This window comes from Micropterus dolomieu, linkage group LG15 (genome assembly GCF_021292245.1).
Source record: "Micropterus dolomieu isolate WLL.071019.BEF.003 ecotype Adirondacks linkage group LG15, ASM2129224v1, whole genome shotgun sequence".
In the NCBI taxonomy this organism is placed as follows: domain Eukaryota; kingdom Metazoa; phylum Chordata; class Actinopteri; order Centrarchiformes; family Centrarchidae; genus Micropterus; species Micropterus dolomieu.
Window position 1 is genome coordinate 22,149,728 of NC_060164.1, and position 13,184 is coordinate 22,162,911.

Consider the following 13,184-nt stretch of genomic DNA (forward strand, 5'->3'; position numbering starts at 1 on the left):
AAGACACTGGTGAAGGAAAAACAATTGTGGGAGACAGTGTCAACCAAAGGGAGCAGAAGAAACATTTTTGAGACTTATTTTGAGAAATATTCAATGATTGCAGTTGTTACTCAAAACAAAACAGAACTGTTCTTACCCACAGTTATGTGCTTTACAAAAAATAAATCCTGTTTTCTTTGGTGATTGTCTTAACCTCTACTTCAAATCTACTAAATGGATTGATACAAAATGTGTGTATTTAGATCCTGCATTCAAAATCCAACTACAAAATGTTATATTTTGACATTATTGTTAATACTAATGCATCACTAGGGTGGTGATGGCACAGTAGATAAGACACATGACTCTGGTGTGGGAAACTTGGGTTTGAGACCCACTGCGATACATCCATTGTGTTCCTGAACAAGACACATTACCCCTAGTTGCTCCAGAGGTGTGTGACCTAACCCTAACCCCCTAACCCAATTGTAAGTTGCTTTGGATAAATGACAAATTATTATTATTAATTATCACTGTCAGTGTGTGTCGAGGTGAAGTTAGTTTCACGGTTAGGTAGTATAATCTAGTGGTTCCTAACCGAGGGATTGGGTCCCTCCAAAAGGTCACAAGATAAATCTGAAGGGCCCTGAGATGATAATGTTAGAGAAAGGAAGAACAAACAAAGTTCTGATACAGTCTCATTCATCTTTTTGCCATGCTATACCTAGCTAACCTGTCATTAGCAGTTAGCAGCACACATTAGCTAAATTTTCCATAATTATGTACTTCAACATACAGTTTTTAATTAAGATGTCTGTGAAGGTTCTCAGTCATCCAGGTCATAGTTATTCAAAGAAGGTTAAGTCAAGTCAAGGGCAACTGGACTTGGTTGAAGATACTAGGTCAGAGGTGCCTAATAGGCAGACCACGGTCCGGATCCAGCTGCCGTACTGTCCGGACCCGGACGTAAAGCCAATCTATTATTGAGAATTACTACCTCATGACGGAGCATTTCTATTTTAATCCGCAGAGCTTTTCTAGTATTTACTGTACTGGTTTATCGGCCCAGGAAACTCACAGACTAACTGCATGTGTTCCAGTCGTCTCATTTGATGTTGCTCAGCCAATCAAATCTGTGCATTCCGATGCAAGTGAAGTCTGCAAGATTCATCAGAGACGTTTTGGAAACACACACACCAAAGTTAAAAGAGATTTCACATGGCTTTTTACCAAGAATGTACAGATTCTACATGTACATTCTTCCCACGGGCATTTCAAACCAGAATATCTCATATATCTTTAATCCTTCTTGGGGACCAGGAAGTATCAGCTGTAAAAGCCAGCTTCTCTGACTGGCAGGGAAATTAATTCTATGGCCCCTTTCTTCAGCAGAGAGTGGATTTCCTGTCCCAACATCTGGCTCTGTTCTCTTCTGTTCCCCTACTCGAGGTCTCAGGACCTCTTCCCCCGGGCCCGCCTGTCACACTCTGCCGGACAGCCATTCTTTGTGTTGCACTTTTTAGTTAGTATCTTCCTTATAGTATGTTGGGTTTTGGGGGTCTGTCTTGTCTGTCATGTGGTGTTTGGTATGTCATGTCTGTTACCCCAGTGATCCCGCTGCATGCTGTCTCCTGTTGTTGCTGTGAGGTGTCCTGTTGTTTGTCGTGTCTCCCGGTCGTGTTACCCTGCTTCCTTTGGATATCTGTTTGGACTACCTTTGTTTTTGGACTCTGTATTTAGCCACTCACCTGTAAGTGTGCTCGCTTTTTTGTTATATTAAAACCACTGAACCATACCTGCTCCGCTCTGTGTCCTGCGTTTGGGTCCTCCAACCTGCTCCACCCTGCCTTCACCACAAACGCGTGACAGAATGACCCGACCAAGTGTGGACCCAGCGGACCTAGCGTTTCTGGCAGAGGATATAAGGGAGTGGACGTCGACCTGCGAAAGGTTAGGTTCCTCAATCCTGGATTCCACGGACTTAAATCGCAGACTGTTTGTTTATGGCCTCATGGAGAAAACCCTGTGCAGCAAGCCAAGGCTGCTGAATCTCCCCTTCCTGACTGAGCCACCAGCCGGTTTCCCAGCCTGCGTCCCGATCAGTCAGGCTTAGCACCATCAGCCTGTCCAGCCACTCTCCAAGCCTGCCTTTTTCCCAGCCTGCTAGCGCTCCAGCGGCTAGCTCCCTGCCTGTTTCCTGGTCTGCTAGCACTGCAGCGGCTAGTCATCTGCCTGCTCCATCCCCCTCCAAGTCGGCTGCCTTTCTGTTGGACTTACCTTTGGAGCCAGAGAGTGAACAGATGGAGTGTCCCCAGCCAACCAACCACTGGTCGGAGGGAGACCGGTCTGCTAGCGGGCTGCTAGCAGACCTACACAGCTCCGGTTCTGGGCCTATTAGCCTGGAGGCTAGCACCTCGTCGAACTCTGCATCGGATCCACCTCCAGTAAGGCCAGCTGGAGGACGATATAGGCCATGACGACGAGCGGCCAAGAGAATGGCACCTGCACCATCCCCGTCGGTGGACCGACCAACACCAGCTCCACTGGTGGCCAGCCGATTCCTGTTCCTCGTGCTCCATCGGTGGTCCGACCGGCACCTGCTTCGTTGGTGGCCCAGCCGAATCCTGCTCCCTCGTCGGTGGTCCGACCAACACCAGCTTCGTTGGTGGCCCAGCCGACTTCTGTTCCCTCGTCGGTGGTCCGACCAACACCAGCTTCGTTGGTGGCCCAGCCGACTCCTGCTCCCTCGTCGGTGGTCCGACCGGCACCAGCTTCGTTGGTGGCCCAGCCGACTCCTGTTCCCTCGTCGGTGGTCCGACCGGCACCTGCCTCGCCGGTGGCCCAGCCGACTCCTGTTCCCTCGTCGGTGGTCCGACCGGCACCTGCCTCGCCGGTGGCCCAGCCGACTCCTGTTCCCTCGTCGGTGGTCCGACCGGCACCTGCCTCGCCGGTGGCCCAGCCGACTTCTGTTCCCTCGTCGGTGGTCAGACCGACTCCAGCACCTCGTGTCTCGCCCGTGGTCCTCAGCCCAGCAGCTCAGTCCGTGGTCCTCAGCTGTGCTCTGCCACCGGAGATTCCAGGCTCCCTACGCTGGTCACGCCCGACCTTTGGTGAAGCCTCGCCTTCTTCGGCCTCTGGTGGGTCCCTTACGTCATCCGCAACCCCTGCTGAGACCTTTGGAGAGGTCTCACCTTCGCCGCCGGCCCCCTGCCCGGCCTCCAGAGAGGTCTCGCCTTCGCCGCCGGCCCCCTGCCCGGCCTCCAGAGAGGTCTTGCCTTCGCCGCCGGCCTTCAGGGAGGGTTCGCCACCTTTGCTGGTCCCCCGCTTGGCCTCCATTGGGTTTCCAGCCTCTTTGTTGGCCTTCTTGCCATCCCCCTGAACAGTCCGGCCTCCAGGGCCGTACTCCGGGATGGCCACCTGAACTCTGTGGACCCTCAGGTCCTCCCGTCCAGTGGGGTCGTCCTCCCAGGCGACCTCCTGAACGTTGTTGCCTTCCTGTTCTGCCCGACCTGTTGGGTCGTCCTCCGGGACGGCCTCCTGAACTCTGTTCTCCCCCTGATTTGCCCAGCCTCATGGGTTATCCTCCAGGACGATCCCCTGAACTTTTGTTCTCCACTGGATGCCTCTGTCAGCCTCCTGAACTGCCTTGCCCTGCCTGTTTGACCTCCCCCCTGTACTCTGGTCCCCTTCTGTCTGCTCCTTGGACTGTGGGTTTTTTGTTTTTTCTGGCCCTCCTCCTGTCCTCCCTCCGCCCACCCTTGTTTGGCTCTTGCCCTCCTGGTGTGCTGTGTCGACCTCCGGGTCTGCCCCCTGAACTTTTGTTCACCTCTGGCCGCCTTGGTCGGCCTCCTGAACTGCCTTGCCCTGTTGTTGGCCCTTTGAGACTTTTTGTTTTGTTTCACACAGTCACACCATAGGACAATTTTGAGATTTGGTTCAAAAATGTAAAAAATCTAATAACAAAGCTATTTTTACAACAACAAGGTCCTTGTAAATCAAATAAATGTTTAACTATTTACTGCACTTTAAATCATGACAAAATGATTTTATTAATTTTTATCCTGTGACAGTGAAATTGCCATGTCACGTCAACAACCCCTTTGAAGTTTGACTGATTTTTCACATAAATCAGCATTTCATTATAAAATAAGAATAACACGTTTTCACTTTATTGATTGTATTAAAGTTTATGTAATAAGAATTAATCAAATGCAGAAATTTGCACAAATATCTTTTATTTTTTCCTATATCATTACATACAGTAATTTACTTGTATTGCAACGTTCAGTAAAACGTTGAAACAAAAAGTTTCCTGAAATTTTAGTGCTGCAATACAGTTTTTCTCAGTTGTTTCCACAGCAACATTGGTAGCCTACTGAGAAACAGTGACCACAATCTGCTATTCATGTACCAACCCCAAGATTCAATTCTGCTAAAAACCAAGACCATTTCCTGCTTCACACTCAGAATGCGGTTCTAAACCACAGTGTGAAAAACACTGCATGCAGTTCTCTATGCACATGAACACATTTTCCGGACACTGCATTTTAAAGACTATTCTGTAAAGATTCTAATTACTTTACACATCTTCATTGTAAAGGGTGTAAACAAGGTTTTTCATGCTTGTTCAATGAACCATAAGCAATCACATGCACCTGTGCAATGGTCGTTAAGACCCTAACAGTATACAGACAGTAGGCAACGAAGGACACATTTATAAAAACAAAGAACACTAAAGAGACCTTTCTACTGACAAGGTTGGGAGAGTTACTTTATAACTGTAATCCGATACAATTTCTAATTACTTGTTAAAAATGTAATCAGTAACGTAATCCAAGTACCAGAAAATAAAAGTAATAACCTGATTACTTTTAGTTACTTTTCGATTATTTCAATCACAAATACGCAAATAAAGACTAGAGAGTATCAAAGATGTCTTGTCTGTTCACTGTATTTTCAGAGAAACATAATTATAAAATTCCATTCCATGAAATCAAAATCGATATTTAAATGTTTTTATAATGATATGCCTTGCACTGGGCCTATAAGTCATATGGCAAGATCTGGCCAATCAATGACATAAATGTTGTTTTGTAGGTTTTCTTAATGACAATTTAGTGTGTGTCATTTCCTGGAAAACGATTTTAAAATGTTGATGAATCATCCTGCACTGGGGGGCCTGGATTAATTTAGTGTCCGGTGAAAAGCTTTCTTAAGCTGCTGAAAAATAATGTTTCTGGGACAGGCACCATGATTACTGTACAAAAGCACAACTTTATTCACTGATTTTAACGAAAATAGATCATATTTGATGGAAAATATTTTCTGGTTTTCTCTCTGATGTTCCCCGGCTGCTCTGCCTCAACTCTGATTTATGAGTTTCCTGATGGACACATAGCTTTGCTTGTTGCTGTAACAAGTCAGCTAACTGCTGCTAACTAGCGGCATTATCTAATTAGCTCAGTTAGCCTGCAACTACTGGTCAAATTAGCTTACTCTGCCCATAGTGGGAACTCAGAACACCGGAGTGTGGGTTTAGGTTTACACCTTTGCTCAAGCACTGGAGGTTTTCAGGCCAGGGGCAGGGGAACCTGGTGGGGAATGAATGCGGGGAGCAGAACCGGGCGAGTGAGCAACGAAACTGCGCCTCAACCTAATTCAACTACTGGCTACACCCCAATCAGTATCTGCAACACATCCCTCCCTAGCTTTGTGTCGTGAAACATACACGTAAACGACAAATAGCACTCCGTTTTCTGTTTAATGGAAACTTTCTGCTTAAAGTAATCCCTGTGAGTAATCCCAATTTTTACAAAATGTACCTGTAATCTTATTACGTCTTTATGTTTTGTACTGTAATGGAATTCACTGACTGTACCTTATTTTTGTATCCTTATTACGTAACGCCGTTACATGTAATCCGTTCCCCCGACCCTGTCTACTGACTCGAAGAAAGATGCACAGGGTCCCTGCTCATTTGTGTGAACGTGCCTTAGGCATGCTGCAGCAGTATAAATTGCAATGTCTGTACTGTGAGCTAAGAAAGGCCTGCAGAGAGACAGGAAGGACGGCTGATCGTCCTGGCATGTAACAACACCTGCACCAGACCACAGAACCACACCAGATACTGACTGTTACTTTTGATTTTGATTTTGATTTTGTAAAAATATATACACACAAAAAAATATTTGCGCATTATATTCACCCACAGAAAATAATCCACAAATGTGTACTATTTTCTGTGGGTTACAAATATTAAAGTCCAATAAAATCTTCCATAAGAATAGTGGTAACTGAATGCATTTTGTGTGAAAGCAATGAAAACTGATTCACAGTTTGGGCCACATACACCAGAGTTTCGCTGCCTGTGTGAAGATTTTTGACAATGTGACTTCAGTTTTGATATTAACTTCAATACACATTAAGTAGGCATAAAGGCCATTGATGTATTATTGAATATCGGACTTCAAAGCCCCTTTCAGACACACATTCCTTACAAATATGTTTTGGCTATTTTTCATGTTGGTTTCATGTCTAAATACGTTTTATGCAATTATTTCAGCATCTCAACTACAACTACAGTAGCTGGATCGGACCACACAGGCCAGTCTTTGCTCCCCACATGCATCAGTGAGCCTTGGCTGCTCATTACCCTGTTACCGTTTCACCACTTTCCTTCCTTGGACCACTTTTGATATGTACTGACCACTGCAGACCGTTTTGGAGATGCTCTGACCCAGTCGTCCAGCCATCACAATTCGGCATATGTCAAAGTTGCTCAAATCCTTCCACGTGCCCATTTTTCCTGCTTCTAACATATAAACTATGATAACACAATGTTCACTTGATGCCTAATATATCCAACCCACTGACAGGTGGTGCCATGGTAACAAGATAATCAGTGTTATTCACATCACCTGTCAATCAAAATAATTTTATAGCTTTATGGTGCAGATACCTGTTCAGTCTGGTGCTGCACAAGAAAGCTATCATCAAATAGAAACTTATGTACCAATCTGATGTTGAGAGGTAAGTGAAATTATATATATATATATTCAATTCTAACATCCTGAACATAGACAGTGCTTTGATCTGAGTGGAGATTAAGTTACTGGATCTAGCATTTAATTGTACTCCTTTTATATCCTACATGAAAGATGCATTAGATGCTTTACATCACTTGTTTTGTGTGCATGTTAACAGGAAAACAGGGTGGCATTTGCAGAGGAAAACACACAACCACTAAAAACCAGTGAGGGCACACACAAACTGATACAAATCGCACACAGAAGCACCCACACATACACATGCCGACCAGAGAAATCACGCCTGCAGCAAAATTAAAAAGTGGAGGAGGTGTTGTGTGTGTGTGGGGGGATTAAAACTGTTTGCACATCTCAATCTAACAGACAGTATTTTACACTATGGCTTCTGTTGCTTCAGGTCATGCTCTGCCCAGTGGCTGCAGGATCTTCACTTCCATTCCTGATGTGTTTTTCATCCCTGAGTTTGTGAGTTTCTTATCTGTTCATTGTCATTTTGCTATATTTTGAGGTTTCTCTTTTCCTTTGGAGTTTTCCCTCTCTTTCCCTTTGAAACATTATCCCTTATTGTCCCTTTAATTCTCTTCATCTTTACTCTGCTTACTTAAGTGAGTCGTAGTCTAACATCTGATCCTTCTTCACATTATTTCCTAGCATTCCTAATTCACTTGGTTTAGCATCATTTAGATTATGATCTTCTCCTTGACTCTGTATGAGATAGGAATCGGTCTAGTCTTGTTATGTTGGTCAGTAGGCATCGGTGTTTTATCAGTGAAGTCAACACAGAACAGAGTGACCAGCAAATCAACTGAAAGATTTGAGTGATTGATAAGTAAGGTCTGGTTCAAAAGTTTACAAAAACTGGTTAGTGAGGAGGTTAGGGGCTCGCCCATTACAACAACTCTACTCTTCAGCTACTCTTTTTTAGTAAAGATTGCAGAATTACAAATTAGCTTACTCAGAAAGCTTGCCAAACAATTAAGTTTATACTGACATGACCTTTGTAGCAATGTAACAATATTTCAAATGGAAAAATACAGTAACAGTATAAGATGTTCAACAAAGACAAATCGAGAGACGTTTTTTCTTGACAGGATCTTTTTACATTTTACAGATGTTAAATCATCTGTTTTGTAATTCTAACAAAAAACACAAAAGTCAATATTTCTTGTGGCTGCCCCTAGTCTCACGGAGCTAAAAATTTCCTGTTTCATCACAATTGTTTTAATTATTTGATCAAAGCCATTTTGACCTAAGTTGATGTCATTTAAAATAAGTTAAAAATAAGTTTAAAATAAGTTGTATATATATATATATATATTTTTTTTTTATATATATATATAATTATATAATTATATATATTGATGCGGTGGTTAGCACTGTTGCCTCACAGCAAGAAGGTCGTGGGTTCAAACCCCGGTTGCCCCGGCCTTTCTTTGTGGAGTTTGCATGTTCTCCCCGTGTCTGCGTGGGTTCTCTCCGGGTGCTCCGGCTTCCTCCCACCATCTAAAGACATGCAGTTTAGGTTAATTGGCGACCCTAAATTGTCCTTAGGTGTGAGTGGTTGTTCGTCTATGTGTGGCCCTGCGATGGACTGGCGACCTGTCCAGGGTGTACCCCGCCTTGCGCCCAATGTCTGCAGTATAATGCAGGATAAGCGGTTGACGATGGATGAATTGAATATATACATTAACTGCTAAAAAAAATTAAGAATAATGTATTCTACTATGAAATAAGCATTCTCATATGCCCTACAGATGGAAAACACAAAAGCCACATGTTTTTCATTAATACTATCAGTGCGTATTTGCTGCTTCATGTACTTATTCAAAGACATTTGTGAGTACTTTAATGATGCAAAAACTAAACTTTTAAAAGAGTTTGAAGAGTTTTGCAAGAATTGTTTGCTTTTGCAAGAAATATATAACGTTTTGTTTGGTGTATGGTTTTGTTGTTAAGTGTGTAGAGTTTTGCAACAGCCAATAATTTCAAACATTGTGCCTACGAAATCAGAGAAAAATGTAAAGCACAGCTGGTACTAATAATATTTACAATGGCTCTGTTCTATTTAAGTGTCTCCATTTATATAGGTATTTACACCTGAAATTTGTCTATAATGGACTGTGTGATGTTGTATTCCACAAAAAAGGCCTATCACAACACAAAGAGAAAGTCTAATTGTACAATAGTAATTAGACAAAATAAAAATGAACACTAAAAGGAAATGGCCCAAGAGTGTTAACCTTATTTTAAAGGGGCTCTCCACATAAAGCACAAGAGGGGTTTTCCAACATCTGAAAACAGCCAACTGACTTGGAGACTACTAATTTAGGTTCTAACAGAAAGCGCTTCAGTTTTCAACAAATTTTTTATCTGCCTGGCCTGCAACTTTAGTAGTTCACATTAGACACTCTGATTGGGTCATTTCTGGGCACAGAAAAAGCTGGATTAACTCACTGTTCACTACATGCAGAAACAGTTGTATTTACTCTGAACACACTGGAGCGTACTACAGAGTACTACAGAGTCAGATATTTCCTTTAGGAGAAAAACTGAGCTAAGTTGTTCACAACTTGTTTCTGATACCCCTAGTGGCCAATAAAATCAGTTAGTCTTTTACTGTCATACAAGATCAAAACTCTAAAATACTTGAATGAATTGGACTTTATTGTTACTATACAAGAGGCATTAGTTTTACAGTGTTAAACAGTGTGTCCTTAATAAAATAAATAAAAATATCTACCTGATCGTAGATTAGGCTATACAAACTCTTGCACCTCTTGTCTGGTGTCTTCATTTTATTGTTGGCTTGTTGTCCACTGAGAGCATCATGTGTAGCTTTTTAACCATCCAGTCTGATGTTTTCTATCTGCATTGAGGAAATATGGGTCTAGTTACCATAGGAACTGCATCCACATGAGTACATCACGAACGCCGACCAAATTTATCATGAAACTGTTCACTGGCTAACAAAAACTAAATTTTAAATCCATATCTCTGTCTCTTTTGCCTCACCTCTCTCTACTGCTTTCTCCCGTGTGACCGTGCAGCTGTTTGGAGGTTCGGTGGGGATCCTGGTGGCAATAAGTGGGCAGTCTTGGTACAGCCCCGTGGGCTGGGTGATGTTTGTGTCCGTCTTCTGCTTCGTAGTGACAACAGTCTGGTTCTTCATCTTCCTCGGAGGAGCCAATGAGAAAAGCATCTGGCTTTCACTGGTTAGACACACGCACCATCTGCTGTTTGGCTAATTTGAATAAATGGTTCACAGTGAACTGACAGACAGACAGACAGACAGACAGACAGATAGATAGATAGATAGATAGATAGCCCTTGACACCATAGTAAAACCTGTTCTGCATGTAAATTGATGTAGAAATATGTTGCTAGGTAGTTGGTTACACATAATCTCAAAGTCATCTTCTCTGCACAGAAGTTATTCAGTGAAATGTAAGAAATACCAAACATTTCAAAACATTAGGAAGTAAGGGTAAAGCCCTAAACCAAACACAACTTTCTGGCTTTATACGTGACCATCGTTGTCATGTGTTTGTGTTGTATGGCCACAAGAGGTCGCAGCCACAATAAACATGAACAAGAGTCATAATTTTGTGAGGCTAAGGCAAGGATTATACTTTCCGCGTCCGCGAGGATCCGCGTGACGAAAAAAATGTCATCAGAGAGGTAACGGCTCTGGCACAGGGTCTGTGCGGACGTCCGCATGCCTCCCAATTTTTGCGATTAGCGCTACCAGGGCACCAACCAATTTACTGCGCATGTGTGGAACCTGTCTGCCAAGCTGACTGCAGACAGTAGTATAAGCAGAAGTACCCCCTGTCCGCGAGGTCCGCGAAGTCCCCAGCTGTTCGTGTCCGCTCCCGAGTATATTCGAGGCTTTAGGCAAGGGTTATACTTTCCGCAAATGTTACCGACTGAATGGATCAAATTCTGATAGCAAAAGGAGTCATTTCGCTCGGGTTACGACGGTCAAATATATTGATTCACTGTGTTACAGCTGCCGTTTTGGCAGCTAGTTACTTAAATGTTACTTCAAAGCGCGGAGTACTTCCGGTCAGCTCGGAGGCATTACGGGGCTACCCAGCAGACCAATCACAGAGCTTACGGTCCGCGTCGACTCAGCGTGTAGTTACATTTTTGAGGAGGTGCACATCAGGCGACGTAGCCTCTGCGTAGCCTCTGTGTAGTAGTATAAATTGCACTTTACGCGTGTGGACATCCGCGTGCCTCCCGTATTTTGTGACCACGCAGACCGCGTCCGCTCCCGAGTATATTCGAGGCTTAAAAACAACCTACGTTTTTCTGTGGAGGACAGTCACCAACATGGTCTCAACCCAGGGTGTCAAATACCAACGCTTTGAGAAAGCCTGACAAAGCGTCGGTATCGGATGTTCTGCGATGAGACGGGGCTGGCCACATGGTGTGCTCAACTTTAATCTGTAACCTAAATATTAACTGATAGCGCTATTTGAAAGCCACACTATCAAGCTGTAGCTTCAGTCATTATTCTGCTTTAACAGAGTCGTGGGAATGCGTGTCTGCGGTAAAAAGTAAATAAATTAGCCTAGCAAAGTAGCGCGATGAATGTCTCCAAATGTAGCGGAGAAAAATTAATGATTTTTCTCTTAAAAAACTACTCTAGTAAAAGTAAAGGTATGATGCATTAAAACTACTGACAAGTAAAATTTACTCAAAAAAGTTACTTGAGTACATGGAACGGAGTAACTGTAACTTGTTACTACCCAACTCTTGTGGATACATAGGTAAAAAGTATTTCTGACCTCTGATTTTGTCCTCCCCCTGCTGCAGGATGTGGGATACCATTTTGTGGCGGCGCTTTTCTACCTCAGTGTGTTGGTGACCCTGTCGTTCATTGACACTGTGCTGGCTAGCTGGATTGAATATTCACACAGTGGAATTTTAATTCTCTACCAAATGGGAATTTCTGCAGCGGTATGTCAAAAACACACACACACACACACACACACACACGTGTAGATCCTATTTTTATACTTACATGTACTATAATATTTGGATATACTGTAACTAAATAAAGACACCACTGTTAACAGCATTTTGTGGTTGTTCCATCTTAAATTAGGTCTGTTAGGATACAATGTGAAATTTACAAAGCTATTTAAAAGGTATAAAGTTTGTGATATTATCTTCTGTAAAAACTTATTTCATAGGGTCCTTTTCCCAGTTTTTTCTTTTGTCAGTATCATATACATTCTGTATCAGCTTTTCCCACCTCTCCACTCTGTTTTTACGTTGCTACATTCAGTCAAATGAGAAATAATTGCTTCCTTTCATCTAGTTGTATAATGTTATACATGTTTCTCCACAAATCAGCCTGACATATTTGGAAAATGTAAGATATCCTCTACAATTCAAAATAAAGCAATGTGGGTTTGAATAATGTTTCGCTGCACAGCAGACAGTTCAATATACAAACTCATCTTGCAGCTGTACTGCAGTTTTGTGTGGATATTCAACATGCATCTCTATTTGTCTTGTTTGAATCAATTTGCTGACACCTGTGGTCTCATGGCACCCAGGATTTGTGACACCTACCTCTTCTGACCACATGTTGACAATCATCCATATGTGTTTTCAGGTGCTGTCCTTTATGGCCACTCTTTTCTACTTCTTCCATGCCATTTTCTCTGCCATCCGATGGAAGAGGTCCAAATAAAACAAAACATCAACCCAACCGCAAACCAAGAACAAGAAGAACAAAAAGAGAACAAAGACCAAACTACCTGCAGGCCTGTAATTGAACTAAACACAAAATGACCTTTTCTTTTTGTGTGTTTTTCATGTCAGCAAGAGTAACTTTTGAATCAAAGTGCTAAAACATCAAATAAATGAATGAGTGGAAAAGTGGTTATTAATAATATATTAATGTTATTTGTTCATTGGTCTGGTTAGCGAGGTTGGTCTGCACATTTTTACCCCAAAAATGACTCTTTTCCTAATCAGAAAGACAGTTCTTCTGTCAGAATAGATGAAAGTGAAATGATGGTTTAATTAGTTATTTAGCATTACTATAACATTTATTTCTTGTAAACAGACAAGAAATAAATGTTATAGTAATGCTAAATAACTAATTAAACCACAGACATTGATGATGACATCCTGTATTTT

The 13,184-nt window shown here is 42.7% G+C and overlaps 1 protein-coding gene across 2 annotated transcripts; it reads left to right on the plus strand.

Annotated features, from left to right (window-relative positions):
- The first annotated feature begins 6,906 nt into the window (after positions 1 to 6,906).
- Positions 6,907 to 12,923, plus strand: LOC123984177 (myelin and lymphocyte protein-like). 2 transcript variants are annotated; one of them, XM_046070918.1, is made up of 5 exons: positions 6,907 to 7,008; positions 7,423 to 7,490; positions 10,073 to 10,237; positions 11,847 to 11,990; positions 12,655 to 12,923. In XM_046070918.1, the coding sequence occupies exons 1-5, from the start codon at positions 6,999 to 7,001 to the stop codon at positions 12,730 to 12,732; spliced, it is 465 nt and encodes a 154-aa protein (XP_045926874.1). In that variant the 5' UTR covers positions 6,907 to 6,998; the 3' UTR covers positions 12,733 to 12,923. The 2 variants fall into 2 exon arrangements, with proteins under 2 accessions (XP_045926874.1, XP_045926873.1); XM_046070917.1 differs by lacking the exon at positions 6,907 to 7,008 and having other exon boundaries at positions 7,404 to 7,490.
- The last annotated feature ends 261 nt before the right edge of the window (positions 12,924 to 13,184 follow it).